At 51.8% G+C, this 20258-nt stretch overlaps 2 protein-coding genes across 6 annotated transcripts in view; one reads left to right on the top strand and one right to left on the bottom strand.

Moving 5' to 3' along the window:
* The window catches only part of WDR35 (WD repeat domain 35), a 192075-nt gene extending 190553 nt beyond the window's left edge, over nucleotides 1-1522 (top strand). For all 5 annotated transcript variants that reach the window (XM_068108360.2, XM_068108362.2, XM_078773176.1 and 2 more), the window contains one exon: nucleotides 622-1522. In XM_068108360.2, the coding sequence (XP_067964461.2) occupies nucleotides 622-778 (157 nt within the window). In that variant the 3' untranslated portion in view covers nucleotides 779-1522. The remainder of the gene's footprint in view (nucleotides 1-621) is intronic.
* Nucleotides 1246-19161, bottom strand: RIDA (reactive intermediate imine deaminase A). The gene is made up of 6 exons (XM_068108363.2): nucleotides 18837-19161; nucleotides 13393-13498; nucleotides 3959-4013; nucleotides 3796-3864; nucleotides 1688-1743; nucleotides 1246-1579 (listed from the first exon to the last, which is right to left on the bottom strand). The coding sequence occupies exons 1-6, from the start codon at nucleotides 18899-18901 to the stop codon at nucleotides 1505-1507; spliced, it is 426 nt and encodes a 141-aa protein (XP_067964464.1). The 5' UTR covers nucleotides 18902-19161; the 3' UTR covers nucleotides 1246-1504.
* Between the last annotated feature and the right edge of the window lie 1097 nt (nucleotides 19162-20258).

Consider the following 20258-nt stretch of genomic DNA (forward strand, 5'->3'; position numbering starts at 1 on the left):
AGTCATCCCACATGCTTGTGCCCCCCCCCCCCCCATAGGGGATCGTCCTGGAGTTCATACCACCTCCCCTCTTAGGGGGAGTGCTTTCGCACTCTTGCCCCTCTCCTTCCCTGAGGGAGCGCTCGGACACTCACGTCTCCCTCTGAGAAGCCCGGTGCGAGCGCCCCCATGCCCTAGGAGGATGAGTGCCCCAGCGTTCGACCTCACCTTCCTTGAACACGCATGCAATTCCCCACACTCCCAAGTGCTCGCACTCCTCTGATCCAACCTTGCGCATGCCCGTGCACTCTTGCTAGCCTTCCCTCCCCCCCCCTCAGTGTGCTCTCTAACACTGGCCCCCCCTCCCACTCCTCCATGGGACCCCATTTTCTCTCACCTGTGGCATAAAGGGTGGAGGGCAGAAGGAAGAGATGAATAGGGGAACGTGCATTGCTTGGATGGGTCAAATTGTAGGAGTTGGGAGGGAAAGAGTGTAGTTGTTCACAATGATAGAGTAATGGAGAGGTACACATTTAGTTGATGCGCATTAGAAGCTGGTGGTCCAACAGATTATTGAAAGAAAGGGACAGATTTATGATCAAGTTCCTAAGTGCTAACTTCTGACCGGTTCCTGTGCCACAGAATTTTCCCAGAAGAGAAACCTCCTGTGTGCGTGGTGACTGGCCGTCTCCTCACGGATTATGAGTTGTGGATGTGCAGCGCGTGTAAACATTGTGCTGGCCGGCTCGACATTTCCTCCTTTTCCACGTGCCCGCTTTGTCACAGCTCCGTCTTATAGAGGTTTGATTGCGTGTACATTGTGTTGACGTTAGCATGACCTCAATTTCTCCAGCCTAATGCAAGGCTATTGGGAATAATTCAATGACGACGGTCTTTATTTTGTGGTAAAATGAAATGACACCGATGGTCTTTTTTTTGGATGAAAATCTGCCTTTTTCAAGACCATCTGAATGTTGAGAAATATTTCTTTTCATTTTTTTTTTTTTTTTTTTTTTTTTTTCTATACAAGATCGAGGCTCATGTAAGAGCTAACATTAATGACAAAAAAAACCAAACGGACATATAAGACAAAATAAAGGGAGCGGGAGACAAGATGGGGAGAGAGGGGGAAGCACACAAGTACAACATTTGAGAGCAGGGCCCTCGAGAGATCTGTCGGAGGGAGGGGGCTTGGGGGAGGAGGCGTGGGAAGTGGGATGGGGGTGGGAATTTATTCTGTATTTATAACAAAACAAAGGCTTAAAATGAATTTTTACCTTTTATTATGCAGTATTTTATCGAATGTGCAGAACTCACCACAAGCGGTCCTTAAATCATCAGTCAAAGGTAATCAGGTCTGCAATGGTAAACCTCTTCAGCTTAATAAAGGACAAACGGCAGCCATTCGGCCTCAAACACCGAATTGCAGTTCTTCGCTCCTCACGTTAGGCGATGTCACTAAATGATGTGTGGGTTATTCAAATCGAGTCAGTCACCATTTCACAATCACCATGTTCAAAATAAATCAAAGTTTGTGTCCAAAGGGCTTGTCGACTACTTCACCTACAATGGCTATCGCCTCAATCTCTACACTCGCACCCTGGCAGGAACATGGGAATGGGAGGAGACAAAATGGCAGGCACTCCTGTAAGCCATGAGTCCACAACAATAAAATCCAATCAAATGCATCACAGGCCACGAGACTGACCTTTGGAAGCGCTGCCACTTGATAGGCTGCACGGGCAGGAAACTGGGAGCTGAAAACTGAAGAATGCACAAGGAAACAATCCATTATTTAATTAACACAAAAACAAGCATTTTAAGCTTGAGCAGGAAAGGCTTCCAATAAACAGGTGGCAAAGTCATTGAATGTTAATGTACAGGTAGTGCCCTCCACAAACATGTCGGTCAGCATGCATGCGGTGGGGTTGGGGAGAGTGGGGCTGCCGAAGGCATGCTGGGGAGAGTGGGGAAGTCTAATGCGGGTGGTGTGTGGTGGGCGGTGAAGTGGCGGGGGGATGGGGGAGGGAGGGAGAATGCACGTGGTGATAGTGAGGGGGGTGAATGCGTGGTGGGGGGGGGGGGGGGAGGGAAGGGGGGAAGGAGGGAGGGGGGAGAAAGTGTGTGAACATGTGTGGGGTGTGGGAGCAGCGAGCACGCATGCGATACAAACGCGATACACGCGATACAAACTCATGGAAACTCAGTGTTAGAAAAACATCCAACAATTAAAATGGCACTCGGTAGGGCGCACACCTCCACCAGGCTGAATAGTTTGGGTTTTGTATCCCACCGGTCGGCCGGATCTGGATTTAGAATGGAGCCAACATCTAATCGGCCTGTTCTTGCCGTGTAAGCAACCAATCCACCGAGTTTTGTCATAATGTGTCGGCAACTTTTTGAAATAACATGCTATGTATCGTTTTTGGCCCGATCACTCAATGGTGAAGAATCACTTGGAGATTAAAATTATAATGGCACTCTTCGATGCTACCTGATATGCCTCCACACACACATTACTTTACCACTTGTACCAAGTTTGATTTAAATCACTTCAGCCGTTCTCAAGCATCACATTTTACCTGACATAACCTTTGACCTCTTGACCCCAACATTTAACCAGCTCATCTTTGCATCAGTATGCATACTTGTATCCGGATCATTATTCGGATCTTCACCAAGATAGAATTTATTTGTCCTCGGCACATACCCAACCTGTCCACGAAGATTCATCCGAATCCGTCCACAGCTTTTTGAGATATCCTATTTACAGACAAACAAACATATTCCCTCCCCATGGCTAGTCTATCATATGTATGGAGTTTCAGATCAATCTGTTGAGCTGTTCTGGAGAAGACTTTGTTTTTATTTTCAATCCAATATGGCCACTAGACTATGTGACCGATGATATCAATTGAATTCTTCACTCACATCGGGTCATAGATCAGACATATGAAGTTTCAATTTAACCAGACTCCATGGTGTATTGGTGTAATGGTTGGAGCGTCTCCTCAGAATCTGCGAGGTCGGCAGTTCAAACCCTGGGTGGGTTTTTTGTTGTTGTTTTTTTTCAACCAATTATGGGTGGAATAACACTTCACCGAGGACATTATCGTTATCATCCTATATATTCCTGAGGAGTTGATTAGATATCCCAAGTTCCAATATTTTTTGTTGAGTGTTTTTGGAGATTCCAAAGTTCCAAGTTCCAAAGCCCTGGTGTTGGCTTAGCGGTTAGGGTGCCGGCTTGGGATCCTAGGATCCTGAGTTCGAATCCCGATCGATCGCTGAATTAACGCCGGGGGGTTGACTCAGCCTGTCATCCTTCCGAGGTCGGCAAATTGAGTACCAGCTTGCTGGGATGAATGATCCCGGTGTGTACCCCGGTTTAGAATAGGTACACCGTATCCCTGCGTATCGATCGTAAGAGGCGACCAAGGGTTGGCGTCAGGAAGGGCATCCGGCCATAAAAACATTGCCTCAAACAGGGAACCATGATTGTCATGGGGCCCGCAAGGCTAACCCCCGCTCTAGCGGGGAAAATGGCCTTAAAACGATCATTCATTCATATTCAGTGTTTTTGGAGATGTCCAAATTTTTTCTTTTGATCCAACATGGCTGCCCTGACATGTGACGTCAGAATCATCAATAAAATATTCTCCATGGGGAGCTCCTCCTATGATTAAAGTTTTGCATCAATCGGATTAGTGGTTGTGAAGGGAAAATTTTTAAGCGAAATATATAGACGTGGACAAACAGACGGGCGTTACAATAGTCTCTCAACCCCTTCGACACGAGACGAATAAATGCACTTACATTTTTTGTATACATCATTGACAGCTACAAAGTCGTCAATGTTTGCCAGAAGCACCGTGGTCTTCACAACTGCAGTGAACGCGATGGAGAGGGGGTTAGTTTCAAATGGAAGGCAGCTTGGTAGCAAGGAATGTTGTTCATTTTGTAATGTCGAATAATTTACCATTGCTAAAACTTGCATTTGATTCCTTTAGGATCTCCCCCATATTTTCCAGAGCCTGGAAAGACAAGGGTGGGGGGTAGGGGGGGGGGGTGGGGAGTACAAATTAAAGAGCAACACATGAATAGAAAGAGCAGTCTTTATATAAACACAGTAATAATATTGCCTTGTGCCTATGAGGGAAGCAGGAAGTGAGGCGTCACATCCACACCCAAAAAGGGTTAAGGTTGGGGCTGACATTGAGTGGTTGTAGTGAAAAGCTTTGTAACCAAATATATTACCAAAAGGAGAAGTGTATGTGTGTGTATATGTCGTTGGTTGTTATCTCCATTTGTGGGCTTCTGGAGGTGGAATGTAGTCCTCCCAAGACCCAAAGTATCCACCTCCGCTTCAGTAAGGAATCACATTTCATGGACCAAGCTGTTGAAGTTTGTCAGAGTTTTTTTTTCCAAGGGCTCTTTTCAGGATCGTCACCAATTGTAGTTCATTTGTGGTGATATTCCCGGGGATGGTTTTCAAAATCTCAGTGAGGTTCTTCTTTATAACTCCTGTTGCTCCAATTATCACTGGTACAATTTTGATGGTGTGTGTGTGTGTGTGTGTGTGTGTGTGTGTGTGTGTGTGTGTGTGTGTGTGTGTGTGTGTGTGTGTGTGTGTGTGTGTGTGTGTGTGTGTGTGTGTGTGTGTGTCTGACTGACTGACTGCACTTTATACCAAAGGGTTCTTGCTGTTGTAAAATAATCCGAATGGTACCGTGGGAAAGCTACTAATCGATTTACTTGATTGGAAAGCTAATAATCGATTTTTGTTGTTGAAGATAATAATTGCTAATCATCGAAATTTGTCTAATCATTAAAATGCCCGTTTGAAAAGGTCGTCTTTCCAGGATAGAAGAAGGCCCTGGAGTTTTATATCACGGTTCTTTCAGAATATCAGTATTACAATAAGAACTTTTTCGAAGAGTGGTTCCCAAACCTTTTTGTCCACGACCCAAATAGTACTAATTTCTATCACAGAAGTTGTCGGAAAAAAAGCTTTTGAATTTATTACCAGGGTCGAGGACGTCCAGTGGGATCTGTACAGGTAAGGGCTTCGCTACCCTCATCGCCCGTGCATATTCACAGCGCCATTGGATTGAACGCCTTGGAGTGTAAAGCTCGATCGGCTATCCATCCCCAGGGGTGTTAATCCCGGGAACGCGACAATACATAAGCAAAATTCTGTGGAGGTGGGGGTGGTTTAACAGTTGTAGAAAAGATCATGGCTTTGGATTCTGGTGACCAGATGTCTTGAAGGGAATAATTGGATCGAAGAGAGTGTAGAAGGCTGTTCCACAGGCAAGAAAAGAGAGGAATACATGAGTGGAGGTGAGCAGTGGTTCTGGATTTAGGCAGTTTCACTAAGAGGGGGTTGCGAGTGGATCACATGCATCCAGCAGATACTTGGGAGGGAGTGGAGGAGGGACAGAGCATGGCGAGGCAGAGGGTGCAACACCAGAAATGAGGCGGAAGAAGGCATAGAGACCAGTGACCCGTTGGCGATGGCGAAGTGATAGGCCAATAATCGGAAAAACTTCCTCAAAGGAATAGGAAAATATTCTAATGGTCACACGGTCCGACCTGGTTGCTCAGGTTCGAATCCGGTGAGTCGTTGATCGACCATGTCAGTTCCCAGTTACAGAGACCTCCCACCAGATCCCACATCCAGAGCCACGTTACCATGCCGATTGAAGTCATGCACCGGATGAGTGCCTGTGCCTTGGAAATCACGTGACAGATCTCACCTTTGGATGAGCTTACCAAATCACGTGATGCAGTCTCATCTCTTCAACCAATCAATCTGCCTTTAACAGCACTAGATTGGAGGCACCTGATGAAACCGTCACGAGCAAGCATAATGAGCCAGAGACCGAGCCAGGTTTATAAAGTGTATTGTGTAATGGCACATCTGTGCAAATGCAAACAATTAATAATCTCAAATTACCCACTACCTCATATGCACCCACTATACGAACGGGAACCTGAATTATCCTCTGCCTTTGCCTCTCAAGACACACACAATACAAGACAAAGGAAGCCACAAGACAGTAGAATTCCTAGGCCAAACCCGGTAAATTGCTCACGAGGAGAATGCCCAGTTCAGATGTAATTGTCCAGGCAGGGTGTGTGGGGGGAGTGACACAGCCCGATGGAGTGTGCGTGATGCCGGCAGGACAGGGCTTAGCTTCCTCCTCTCTGAGCTCGTTCCAGGGCTCAGCTTTCAGCTCAGCACTTCCAGGGTTTTTATTTATTTATTTATTTTATTTTATTTTTTGTAAACAGAATCGAGGCTCGTGAAAGAGCTAACATTTATCACACAAACAAATCACACAGACAAACAAACAAAGTATATAAAAAGGGGAGCGGTAGACAAGATGGGGAGAGAAGGGGAAGCACATAAACACAACATTTGAGAGCAGGGACATCGGGAATATGTGGGAGGGAGAGGGCTTGGGGGGAGGCGGCGTGGGAAGGGGGAGGGGCAAGGGAGAAGTATAAACACAAGGACACCAAGGACTTCCAGGAAAGAAGTTGGTATTTCAAAAAAGTGGATTTGGGTGAAATTAGCGGGGGTAGAAAAGATCAAGGTTTTGGATGGGGGAAGATAAGAGATGGTGGTGAACAGCTGTTTTAAAGACCTGGAGGGAGGAGTGGGATTGAAGAGAGTGAGGGAGTTTGTTCCAGAGGCAGGAGAAAAGAGGAATGAAGGAGTCAAGGTGAGCAGAGTCTCTTGATACTTTAATTGATACATTGATACTTTAACCCCTCAAAATCACTCCTGATTATATTTGGCATGTAATCAATCATTTCAGGACAAAATTAGCATACTGCTCGGGTAGGAAAATTAGCATACTTTAAATGGTAATATTTTTCAAAACAAATAAGAAATAAATATTTTAAATAGTAATTGATCTGCCATGAGAGGGAATCTGTAAAAGGGAATTCCCCTCATCGCTGATCAATCAACATTTAAGTTATTTACTTTTTATTTGTCCTGATTCTATACTCAGCTCGTTTTAACAGCAACGTAATTATTCTCAACCCACTGCACACAGAAACGAGACGTTGCTGGCTCTCCATTCCGCACGATGAACTTTTACTTTACCATATTTTCCTCCTTTCTGGATCATGAGGATAAAGATGCATCTTCCATCCTCTGTCTGATCAATTGGAACTGTCCCATTGTGAAGAGCACGGAATATTTTACACCCCAAAACCGACTTCAGAATGAAAAATAATGACGACGAGATGTAAATATGACAGAGTCTACAAAGATGCACACAATGTAGCGCTTCACTCGGTGAAGATGAGTAACAAAATGGCACCTTGCGGTCTTGTGATCACGTATCCTCCAATCACGATAGTTTTCGCTCAAACCAAGTTCGCCAAATTCTGGTATTCTATGGCTCTGATCCAGGCCTGTCTTGGTGACGACGGTGTCTCTACGATGACCACTTTTTCCCACTTAAACCTGAGGAAATGGCCTAATCCAGCAAAAAAGGGCAAATTTAGACAAAAAAAACAGAGGAATAAAACATCATATTGTGGCGGACACAAAAGCCCACTGGCGTGGTGACATCATTCCGCGCACCAAGTGGGCGGTGGCCACGCCCGAGGGGTAGGCGTGGCCTCATGATATACACCGGGCGCGCAGCCCGGAGCGCGCCAGTGTTACAGTGAGCTCCTGAAATAAAGACGCTTATAAGTTACCGCTTGTCCGCTTCCTCCTTGCTCGCAAGCAGCGCGCGTAACGCCGCGCTTTACTGGTGACCCCCTTGACGTTGGATCTGCCGGAGCGATCCTTCCACACGCGACGCCATTGCCATGGCCAACTTCATCAAACTTCCAGAATTTTGGGAGGCTCAGGCCGAAGTCTGGTTCGTCCAGGCCGAAGCCCAATTTCAGCTTCGGCGCCTCACCGGCGATGACACGCGCTATTGCCACGTCGTCGCCTCCCTCGGGCCCGGCACGGCCGCTCGAGTTGTGTCCGTCCTTCGCCACCCACCGGACGGCCACAAGTACGAGGCACTCAAGCGGCTACTCCTAGCCACGTTCGGCCTCACGGACGACGCACGGGCCGACCGCCTCCTGGATCTCCCCGAGCTCGGTGACACGCGCCCGTCGGTCTGAATGGACCATATGCTGTCACTGTTGGGCGACGAAGCCCCCGGTTCTCTATTCCGGGTGCTTTTCCGTCGCCAACTTCCAGCGCAGGTTCGCCTCGCGTTGGCCGGGACCGGGCTAACGGAACCCCGAGCATTGGCAGCCGAGGCGGACAAGTACTTCGCCGCTTCGGACACGCGGGCGAGAGTCGGCGTGGCCGTCACGGCCCTCGTGGCTGATGCTGCTGATGCTGCTGCTGATGCTGCTGATCCACAGCATCAGCTTACACAGCATACGCAGCATGCTGATACGCACCTCGTGACCGCCGCCACACCCCGCCCACCGCCGCGGCGAAAACCGCCACCGCGGGGAAACCCGCCAACTCCACCGGCCTGGCGGAGCCAGCCGCGCTCCTCCAGCTCCACCACCTGGTGCTGGTTCCACGCCAAGTTCGGCCATGAAGCTCGGCAGTGTCATCCGCCATGCTCCTTCAACAGGTCGGGAAACGCCTGGGCCGGCGCTCAATAGTGGCGATGAGCGCCGGCCGTTCGAGCAGCCTGCTGTTCATAACGGACACCTTCTCCGGGCGCCGTTACCTGTGCGACACGGGAGCGCAGGTGAGTGTCGTTCCCGCCGGCACGTCAGACAAGCACGCCGCGGGTGGGGGCCCCGCGCTGCTTGCCGCGAACGGGACACCCATCCGTACGTACGGAAAACGCTGCCTCTCTCTGCGGTTCGGAGGGCAGGTTTTCCGATGGACGTTCGTCACCGACGACGTGCCCATGGCACTGCTTGGCGCGGATTTCCTGTGCGCTAATGGGCTCCTGGTCGACGTCAAGCGCAGACATCTTGTCCAGGCCGAGACGTTCAGCTCGCTCGCTTGTGCGTTGCCCAGCTCAACGAGCGGCTTGCCAAGCGGCTTGCCGAACGGTTCGGTTCCGGCCATGTTGGTCTGTACGCGTCCGGCAGCGGACGCATTCACCCGCCTCCTCGCCGGCTTCCCGGCCCTCACGCGGCCCACCTTCTCGGCGGGGACCGTCAAGCACGGGTTGGCCCATCACATCCCCACCGTCGGGCCACCGGTCTACGCCCGGGCACGCCGCCTCGAGCCAACGAAGCTGGCGGTGGCAAAAGCGGGGTTCGCTACCCTGGAGCGACTCGGCATCGTTCGGCGCTCAGAGAGCGCTTGGGCGTCGCCGCTGCACATCGTGCCGAAGCCCGGCGGGGGATGGCGACCGTGCGGGGACTATCGCCGTCTCAATGACGCCACGACTCCCGACCGCTACCCCGTCCCCCACATTCAGGACTTTTCCGCCCGTTTGGCGGGCATGTCCTTCTTCTCGAAGGTGGACCTCATACGCGGCTACCATCAGGTCCCCGTCAGGCCGGAGGACGTCCCGAAGACGGCGGTCATCACGCCATTCGGACTCTTCGAGTTCCTGCGCATGCCCTTCGGTCTGAAGAATGCGGCTCAGGCGTTCCAGCGACTGATGGACAGCGTCCTGCGTGACTTGGATTTTGTCTACGTCTACCTGGACGATATCCTCGTCGCCAGCGCGTCCCACGAAGAGCACCTACGCCACCTCCGCACGCTCTTCGAACGCCTGGGCCAGCATGGCCTGATTGTGAACCCCGCAAAGTGCCGGTTCGGCGCCACCATAATCGATTTTCTGGGGCACCGTGTCACCAGGCATGGAGCCGTCCCCCTGCCGGCCAAGGTGGAGGCGGTGAAGGGGTTTCCGCGCCCCCGCACGATCAGAGGGCTGCAGGAGTTCCTGGGCATGGTGAACTTTTACCATCGGTTCCTGCCCCGTATCGCCCAGCTCCTGCGCCCCCTGCACGAAGCTCTCCGAGGTAAGCCGGGCAAAGGCGACGTTACCTGGACTGAGCAGATGGACACGGCGTTCACGGGCGCGAAGCTCGCCTTGGCTAACGCCACCATGCTCATGCACCCGGCGCCCAATGCACCGATCGCCCTCACCCCCGATGCCTCGGACTACGCGGTGGGCGCGGTGCACGAGCAATGGGTGCGTGGAGCTTGGCAACCGCTGGCATTCTTTAGCCGGCAGCTTCGCCCGCCCGAACGCCGTTACAGTACCTTCAACCGCGAGTTGCTCGGGCTTCACTTGGCGGTCAGGCACTTCCGCCATCTGCTCGAGGGCCGTGCGTTCACTGCCTTCGTCGACCACAAGCCGCTGATCTTCGCGATGGGCAAGGTCACCGAGCCGTGGTCGGCCCGGCAGCAGCGTCACTTCTCGGCCGTGTCCGAGTACACGACGGACATCCAGCACGTCGCGGGGAAGGACAACCCGGTGGCGGATTGCCTTTCCCGGGCCGTCGCCCACGCAGTCCACCTCGGCATCGACTATGCCCGGATGGCAGCGGACCAGGCCGCTGACCCCGACGTCCAGGCCTTGCGGACCGCCGTCACGGGCCTCCGCGTCACCGAGGTGGCGTTCGATGGCGCGGGCGCGGCCCTCTTGTGCGACGTCTCCCTCGGGCGTCCTCACCCCATCGTGCCCGCGGGCTGGCAGCGCCAGGTGTTTGACGCCATCCACGGCCTGTCCCACCCGGGCGCGAGGGCCTCCCAAAGGCTGATCGCCGACAAGTTCGTCTGGCATGGCCTCCGGAAGGCCGTCCGCGGCTGGGCCAGGACGTGCCTCGCGTGCCAGCGCGCCAAGGTGCACCGGCACACCCAGGCCCCATTGGCCCCGTTCACGGTGCCGGAACGCCGGTTTGACCACGTCCACGTGGACCTGGTGGGACCTCTGCCCCCCTCGCGGGGTTTCACCTACGTCCTCACCATGGTGGACCGCACCACCCGGTGGCCGGAGGCCGTGCCCTTGGCGTCGACAACGGCGGCCGATGTCGCGCAGGCTTTCATCGCCACCTGGGTCGCCCGGTTCGGCGCCCCCTCAGACATCTCGTCCGACCGCGGCCCCCAGTTCACCTCGGAGCTCTGGGGGGCGGTCGCGCAGGGGCTCGGGGTCCGGCTGCACCGAACCACGGCCTACCACCCCCAGGCTAACGGCCTGTGTGAGCGATTTCACCGCTCATTGAAGGCCGCCCTCCGGGCCACCCTCCGCGACGGCGGCTGGGTCGACAGGCTCCCCTGGGTCCTGCTGGGCCTCCGGACGGCGCCCAAGGAGGACCTGCGCGCATCCGCGGCGGAGTTGGTCTTCGGGCAACCGCTGCGGGTGCCGGGCGAGTTCCTCCCCGACTCCACGGCACCATGGTCCGCGGCACAGCAGCGCTCCGCTCTGCAAGAGACCGCCCAGAGGTTCGCCCCGGTGCCAACGGCATGCCACGGGCACCCACCGACGCACGTCGCCGCGGAGCTTCGCACGGCGGAGTACGTCTTCGTCCGCCACGATGCCCACCGGACACCACTGCGGCCCCCATACGACGGGCCTTTCCGCGTGCTGGAGACCGGGGCGAAGCACTTCACCCTGGACATCGGCGGTACTCCTGACCACGTTTCGGTAGACCGCCTCAAGCCGGCCCACCTCGACGTGGACCATCCACCGCCAGTGGCCCGACCCCCACGTCGGGGCCGCCCCCCTGCGGGCGGACCCCCGGCACCGCCCAGCCCCGCCGCCCCCCGGTCCTGCACCCATCCCAGGGGCAGCCAGGGGCATCCCACCTGGCATCCCTGCACCCCGGACGCCGCCGATCGCCAGGGGGCGCTTCGGCCGGGTCATTCGTCTGCCCCGCAAACTGGCCCTCCAGGTGCGCGGGAATTCTGGGGGGGGCGCGTGTGGCGGACACAAAAGCCCACTGGCGTGGTGACATCATTCCGCGCACCAAGTGGGCGGTGGCCACGCCCGAGGGGTAGGCGTGGCCTCATGATATACACTGGGCGCGCAGCCCCGGAGCGCGCCAGTGTTACAGTGAGCTCATGAAATAAAGACGCTTATAGGTTACCGCTTGTCCGCTTCCTCCTTGCTCGCAAGCAGCGCGCGTAACGCCGCGCTTTCATATAAAGGCTCGCAGGAATGAGGAATTTTAGAGAATCGGGTGAGTTTCACATTTCGAACGATACGAATTAGCGATGCATATCTAAAAGAACAATTACTTTATGCTCTATTAAGCATTTATTAACTCCTAAGAACAATTTACAATAGTACACAGAAGGAGCACATAAACAACCACACAGCCACAACACCAACTAGAACAGCACTCAGTAGAGAACATACCTCCACCAACCTATCCCTATTTGTGAACGTCTGCTTGTTCGGTTGTGCCTCATGGATAGCCTAAGAAAGTGACTTGGAGAAGGAAGAGGGAGCACATGGGGGGTAACTTTTCACGAGAAAAAACATGGGTGCATCAGATTTAGACTAGGGCATGCCCAAGGGGTGTGGTTTCCTCTGACTATAAATTGTCCATGCAGCTTGCATAAGAACAAAAAATGTAGTTTATCATGAAGTGCTGAAAGAATATTGTGTTGCTTAACAGAAGGGTATAATAAACAGAATATAAAAACTAAATTGCATGACTATTTATTTTCCGGGAAACGCTGCATAACTTTGCTAGTAAATAATAATCGTAAAATATAATTAATCAATTGGCTAATATAATACCTAAGCTACCACCGTTTCATCTGCATCTATAACTTGCTTTCTAACTCAAAAGGTGCCTGAGATAATGCCCAGAAGAAAAAGGAAATAAATAAGTACTTAATTGATCGATTAATTAAGTAATTAATTGATAAATCGAACAACAAAAATACTGTTTTTGCCAAAGCATTTGCTCACTATTTTCTCACATTTGCCGAAATTTCAGCTTCCTAGCTCAAAGATGGCTGAGATATCGCCCAAACAAACAAACAAGAAACCAAGAAACCGGAATGAAAACCGAGTACTCCCTCTCAGCGCGCGTCATTGCCGGGCCCCCTTCGGTGCCCGGCAATGACGTCATGCAGCGCCTGGAGATGGCATAGGAAAGGAGCGGTGTACAATAAGAAGGCGTCAGGCAGTAGCCTGATAGGTATGATGAAAATCGTCACTGTCTCCTTCATCTTTGACCTATTTAGTCAAATAACATTGACGACCTCACTTTTTTCCTTCAGAATCTTCTGGTAAAGTTTGAAGAAGATAGCTGAAACAATTCACGAGTTATCACACTCAGCCAAACATACAAACAAAAACGAGACAGACCTATATGAAGATTTTTTTAAACTGTCTCATAAGCAGACAGGGAGGGGTTCTCCACCACCAAAAGCGAGTCAACACAGCATTCGAGATTCAAAACCACAATCCCTGGCATTTAGATTGGATTCGGACAAAGCCATACCTTCTGGGCCTGCGATTGGACCCCTCCTGTCACTAGATTGCCCGTACAAGGGTCCAAGCCAAGCTGCCCCGATATGTACAACGTACGATCCACCAGCACCGCCTGGCTGCATGCAGAAAGAAAAACAATAGCGAGCAGTCACCTGATGCTAAGGTTACTGCAGAACATAGTTGTCCAGATGTATTTCACAATGTTAGACATAAAAATCAGAAATCAGATCAGGTCAGGTTCCACAAATACAGGGTCCGTCAGGGAGGTGTGACGATTTTCAGAAAACTCGTACACAGTTATTTTTAGTCGAATTTCAATTTTTATTATTTTTTAAGACTACATATATAATGCCATGTAATACACTGTAACAAAGACATTTTAAAAATGTAATTCATGTTTGAAAAATGACATCATCTAAATGGCGGCCGTTCTTGTCCAAGCATTCTTGCAGACGCGCGGAAAAGTTCCAGCATTTCTCAGCACAGCAGCATCCCTCAGCAGTTCCAGCATTCTTTCTGCGAATGTAAACCGCCGTACGAAATCGTTCTGCTGCAGTTCTTGAACCACCATGATTTTGTATGCGTGATAATGAAGGTCCAAGTGCAAAATTCGATGAACTGATCTGTCTGACATCCGTAGAGCGCGAGCGTGCCGTACCGCTGACCGACGAGGGCTGGCCTCCACAGCTTGTCGAACCCTTTCGATGTTTTCCGGGGTCCTAACGGTTCGATCACCTCCCCGAGCTGCTCCCGGCCTCACAGATCCAGTTGTCCTGAAGTTTTTTACCCACCCTGAAGCCTGAAGCCTGACGCCTGAAGCCTGACGGCCTGAAGTTTTACCCTGAAGTATTGTTATACCCAATATATTGTGTTTCAAGACGGAACGGCGCCACGTCGACCAACATTGAAGTGAGTACGAAATCTGCGCTGTGTAAGCACCACCGAACTACCCGTTTGAATAAACGTCTCAACAACAAAGACGCGATGTTCAATCGTCCACAGCTCCATGGCTACTGAAATGGCGCCTAACAACGAGTAACCAACAGCCATCACGCATGCACTAGACCCCCCACTTGCATTGTTATACCCAATTCAAACATGAATTACATTTTTAAAATGTCTTTGTTACAGTGTATTAAATGGCATTATATATGTAGTCTTTAACAAATATAAAAATTGAAATTCGACTAAAAATAGCTGTGTACGAGTTTTCTGAAAATCGTCACCTCCCAGCCGGACCCTGTACAATAAATATGGGTCAACACCACAGTCAGTCAGTTTTGGAGCTGAAATAGTTAACCCAACTAGGTTCACACAGCCAGAGCCAGTTTATCCATCTATCATTGTTCACATTGTAGATCATACACCAAACATGAGAGCCAAAGCACAGGAACATCATCAAGCTCTGCAAATAACATTGAAGACGATTCCAAACAAACGGTCGTTGGGGAATTCCAAATCCCACACCTCACCACTGTGACAGTCATGGGTCAGATAACTCTGAAACCCAACTAGTCTATAAAAATATCACCAGCACAATCTACACTACAGCACTTACCTCTGGCCGGATCTTTGTGCCCAGTGTCGGTTTACCGTACCTGAGAGATGGATGGAACAGATGGGGAACCGTGCCTGTGACTGCGGAGTTGGCCAATCGAACCAACACACTAAATATGCACCACTGTTTTATCGAACTGTGTGTGAACTAAAGTGTTTGAATGCTTATGCAACTGGGAATCATGTGATTTTCTCTATTAATCTAACTTATTCACATTTTATCTGCATTTTTTGGATTTATCACTTTGGAGCAGTTTGTGAAGACGCTATATATTCAGTTTGATTTGAAAGAATCATGAAATAAGCTCAGGTGGCATGAAAATGTGAAAACCTTGGAGGGGGTGAATACTTTTGCAAGCTGTGTACATTCCCCTTATCCCTTACGCAAGAGACCCCCTCCCCCCCCACCCCCCCACCCCCCTTGGATGCCTTGTAAGAATAACTTGCCACCTACACATTAAATGGATCCAGACATCCGAAGGAAGAAGAGAGTGTTTGGGAAGAGGGGTTGAGAAATTGAGTGTGAGAAAGATGAAGTGTGGGGTATTCCTTGGTCGAGGCTGCAGTGACCCACTGCTTTGTGGTTTTGGCTTGTCTCAATCCGGACTTCTTCCTCCACTGTGGTAGTGCCCCCGATCGTGTGGGGGAAATGCTGGAGGTTCATGAGCCAAATACGATAATACGTCTGTGTCACATATCAGGAATCTCATGAGATGTTTGAGGTGAGGCAGAGACCTTTGGTAGCGTGGCGACGACCGGGTTAAGTGAAGGCACGCTGAGCACGAGGTGCATTTCGTGTGAAAAAGTCCGAAAGAAAGAAATGGAAAGGGTTAGCAAGACGGGACGAATGTCCAGGAATGAAAGAGAACAATTCGGAAAGTGAAGAAGAAGCATCTGAGTAGAGTTGATGTCTGTGTGGAAGAGGTTTCGGAGAGAGAACAGAGGGCCAAGTTGTTGGAACAAAGCAGTATCAAAGCAGTAACAAGTACGTTTGGTGCGAAATGTGAAAGTTAAAGGAAAGAACATGAACTTGGTCTAACTCATATTCACAACACACATCTATCCCCACATGATACAACTTCATTGCTAAACCGAATGTTACAGCATAACGAGCTTTATTCCTATGTGTAAAGTAACGGAACATCATGAAGCTCTCTCTGTAAATAACATTGAAGGTGATTCTAAACTCGTTTTCACAACTTTTAAACAAATAAATCAGATTGTCATTCTACACCACTTGGTCCTACTACTCCTCCTCCTCCTCCTCCTCCTCCTCCTCGAAATCATTCTTTCCGTGAACTGTCCCAATTTACGATGGTTATCGGATGCAGAGGGGCCATCGCCACCAGAACCCTGGTGTTGGGCTAGCGGCTAGGGTGCCAGCTTAGGATCCTAGGTTCGAATCCCGGTCGATCGCTGAATTAACGCCAGGGGGGTTGACTCAGCCTGTCATCCTTCCGAGGTCGGCTAATTGAGTACCAGTTCACTGGTAATTCCCCGTTTGTCGTTAAAGGCGGCAAAAAGGGTTGGCGTCAGGAAGGGCATCCGGCCGTAAAACATTGCTTCAAAAAGGGGACCAAAAAACAACAACAACCACGGTTCTCGAAAAAGGCCAACCCCCGCTTTGCGGGGAAAAATGGCCTCTAAAGGTGGTTATTTTATTATATCGGATGCAGAGGGGAGACAGAAAGGGGGAAGGAGTGGCGGTGGGGATAAAGTAGTGTTAAGAGATGGGGGGGGGGGAGGGGGTGGAGGAGAGAGGGGAAGTGGGGCTGAGGAAAGGAAGAAAGTGGAGCTGGGGGTGTGGGAGAGGAGATGGACCTTAGGTTGGGGGATGGAGCGGGGAGGCGAAACGGACCGAGGGGAGGGAGGTCGAGGAGCGCAAAGGCAAGGGGGAGGGGGAGGGGGAGGTCGAGGTGAACAAAGGTGAGGTTGAGTCTTAGAGGACTGAGGGGAGGGGCGAGTCTAGGAGGAATGAGGCAAGGGAAGAGGACTGAGGTGAGGGAAGAGTCCAGGAGGACTGGGGCGAGGGAAGAGTCCAGGAGGACTGAGGCGAGGGAAGAGTCCAGGAGGACTGAGGCGAGGGAAGAGTCCAGGAGGACTGAGGCGAGGGAAGAGTCCAGGAGGACTGAGGGAGGGTAGAGTCCAGGAGGACTGAGGGAGGGTAGAGTCCGGGAGGATTGAGGTGAGGGAAGAGTCCAGGAGGAATGAGGCGAGGGAAGAGTCCAGGAGGAATGAGGCGAGGGAAGAGTCCAGGAGGAATGAGGTGAGGGAAGAGTCCAGGAGGAATGAGGCGAGGGAAGAGTCCAGGAGGGATGAGGCGAGTGGGAGTCCAGGAGGACTGAGGTGAGGAATGAGGCGAGGGGAGGAGGACTGAGATGAGAGGGGAGTCCAGGAGGATTGAGGCGAGGGGAGTCCAGTAGGAATGAGGCGGGGGAGTCTAGGAGGACTGAGGCGAGGGGGAGTCCAGGAGGACTGAGGCGAGGGGGAGGACTGAGGCGAGGGGGAGGACTGAGGCGAGGGGGAGTCCAGGAGGACTGAGGCAAGGGGGAGTCCAGGAGGACTGAGGCGAGGAATGAGTAAGAGGAATGAGGCGAGGGGAGGGGGGGAGTCTAAGAGGAATGAGGGGAGGGGAGGAGGGAGTCTAAGAGGATGGAGGGAGTCTAAGAGGAATGAGGGGAGTGGAGGGGGGGAGGGATTCTAAGAGGAATGGGGAGGGGGGAGGAAGTCTAAGAGGAATGAGGCGAGGGGAGGGAGTCTAAGAGGAATGAGGCAAGGGGAGGGGGGAGGGAGTCTAAGAGGAATGAGGCAAGGGGAGGGGGGAGGGAGTCTATGAGGCGAGGGGAGGGGGGGGAGGGAGTCTAAGAGGAATGAGGTGAGGGGAGGGGGGGAGGGAGTCTATGAGGGGAGGGGGGGAGGGAGTCTAAGAGGAATGAGGTGAGGGGAGGGGGGGAGGAAGTCAGAGGAATGAGGGGAGGGGGGGGGAAGGAGTCTATGAGGGGAGGGGGGAGGGAGTCTAAGAGGAATGGGGAGGGGGGAGGGAGTCTAAGAGGAATGAGGGGAGGGGAGGGGGAGGGAGGGAGTCTAAGAGGAATGAGGGGAGGAGAGAGGAGGGGAGGGAGTCTAAGAGGCATGAGGGGAGGGGAGGGAGTCTAAGAGGAATGAGGGGAGGAATGAAGCGAGGGGAGGAATGAGGCGAGGGGGGGAGTCTAAGAGGAATGAGGCGAGGGAAGGGGGGGAGGGAGTCTAAGAGGAATGAGGGGGGGGGAGTTTAAGAGGAATGAGGGGAGGGAGTCTATGAGGCGAGGGGAGGGGGGAGGGAGTCTAAGAGGAATGAGGTGAGGGGAGAAGGGGAGGAAGTCAGAGGAATGAGGGGAGGGGGGGGGAAGGAGTCTATGAGGGGAGGGGGGAGGGAGTCTAAGAGGAATGAGGGGAGGGGGGAGGGAGTCTAAGAGGAATGAGGAGAGGGGGGAGGGAGTCTAAGAGGAATGAGGCGAGGGGAGGGGGGGTAGTCTAGGACTGAGGTGAGGGGGGAGGACTGAGGTGAGGGGGGGGAGGAGTCGAGGAGGACCGACTGAGTGGAAGGAGAGTGTCGATTCGGACTGAGGTGAAGGTGGGGGGAGGAGGTCGAGGAGGACAGGCGTGAGGGGGGGGGGGTCGAGGAGGAAAGAGGGGAGGGAAGTGGTCGATGTGGGTGGAGCGGAGTTGGTGGATTGGAATTTGGAAGAAGGGAGTCGTGCACAGAAGTTTTGTTTGAACCATTCTGTCCATATTTGCAGGGCGGTGGAGGAGGAAATAAACCAGCAAAGTGCAAAGGACACAGAGAAATATGGGGATGAGAACTAATCAACTATCAGAGGCTTGGAATCAATCAAAACACGTGGCTCGGAACTGCACCTGTATGGGCCGATGGCCGCCGGAGCCCGGCTTGTGTTAATGATTCGCCGCACAATCGCCGCCATTTCTCGAGCTTTTCCTGCCTCGTCCAAGCTGCGTGGGGAATCTGTGAGGAATAAGGAAACAAGACCCCACACTCTTAATGTGGAGCACAATTCGTGGAAAGGGACGCTGCGACAACTCCACCAATCAATAACGGAGGAGTGGCAGTGGCTTAAAGTACAGCCAATCAGTCATGGGGGTGTTTCAAGGTCCAAACTCGAAAGGTTGCTGCGAACACGTGATAGCAGCAGCCATTGGGACGAGTGTTTGGGTCCAGTGCTGTGAACATGGCCGGGGCCCGAGAGATGAACTAGTTATGAAAATTCATTGGTCACACACTCACGTGGTGTCGTGAGCTGTGCACGGATTGGACAACGTTCCGGGAACTCGCGGGAGGCGTCTCGTCGTCATGGTGATGAAGCAGCAGAAACACGTGGGATGTAAAACAGCAGAAGTATTCCCATCTGTCCTTGCATATAGTGCAGTCCAGAATGCATTGCGCGACCACGAACTTTCAGTTCACTTGCTGAAGGTGTTGGTGTTATGGTGGTCGATTATTGGTGTTATGGTGGTCGATTGTTGGTGTTATGGTGTCCGATTGTTGGTGTTATGGTGGACAATTGTTGGTGTTATGGTGGACTATTGTTGGTGTTATGGTGGACGATTGTTGGCGTTATGGTGGACGATTGTTGGCGTTATGGTGGACGATTGTTGGCGTTATGGTGGACGATTGTTGGCGTTATGGTGGACGATTGTTGGTGTTATGGTGGACGGTGTTATGGTGGACGATTGTTGGTGTTATGATGGACGATTGTTGGTGTTATGGTGGACGATTGTTGGTGTTATGGTGGACGATTGTTGGTGATATGGTGGACGATTGTTGGTATTATGGTGGACGATTGTTGGTGTTATGGTGGACGATTGTTGGTATTATGGTGGACGATTGTTGGTGTTATGGTGGACGATTGTTGGTGTTATGGTGGACGATTGTTGGCGTTATGGTGGACGATTGTTGGCGTTATGGTGGACGATTGTTGGCGTTATGGTGGGCGATTGTTGGCGTTATGGTGGGCGATTGTTGGCGTTATGGTGGACGATTGTTGGTGTTATGGTGGACGATTGTTGGTGTTATGGTGGACGATTGTTGGTGTTATGGTGGACGATTGTTGGTGTTATGGTGGACGATTGTTGGTGTTATGGTGGACGATTGTTGGTGTTATGGTGGACGATTGTTGGCGTTATGGTGGACGATTGTTGGCGTTATGGTGGACGATTGTTGGCGTTATGGTGGACGATTGTTGGTGTTATGGTGGACGATTGTTGGTGTTATGGTGGACGATTGTTGGTGTTATGGTGGACGATTGTTGGTGATATGGTGGA

The sequence above is a fragment of the Myxine glutinosa genome, chromosome 2, assembly GCF_964187855.1.
Source record: "Myxine glutinosa chromosome 2, kmMyxGlut1.1, whole genome shotgun sequence".
NCBI classification, from domain to species: domain Eukaryota; kingdom Metazoa; phylum Chordata; class Myxini; order Myxiniformes; family Myxinidae; genus Myxine; species Myxine glutinosa.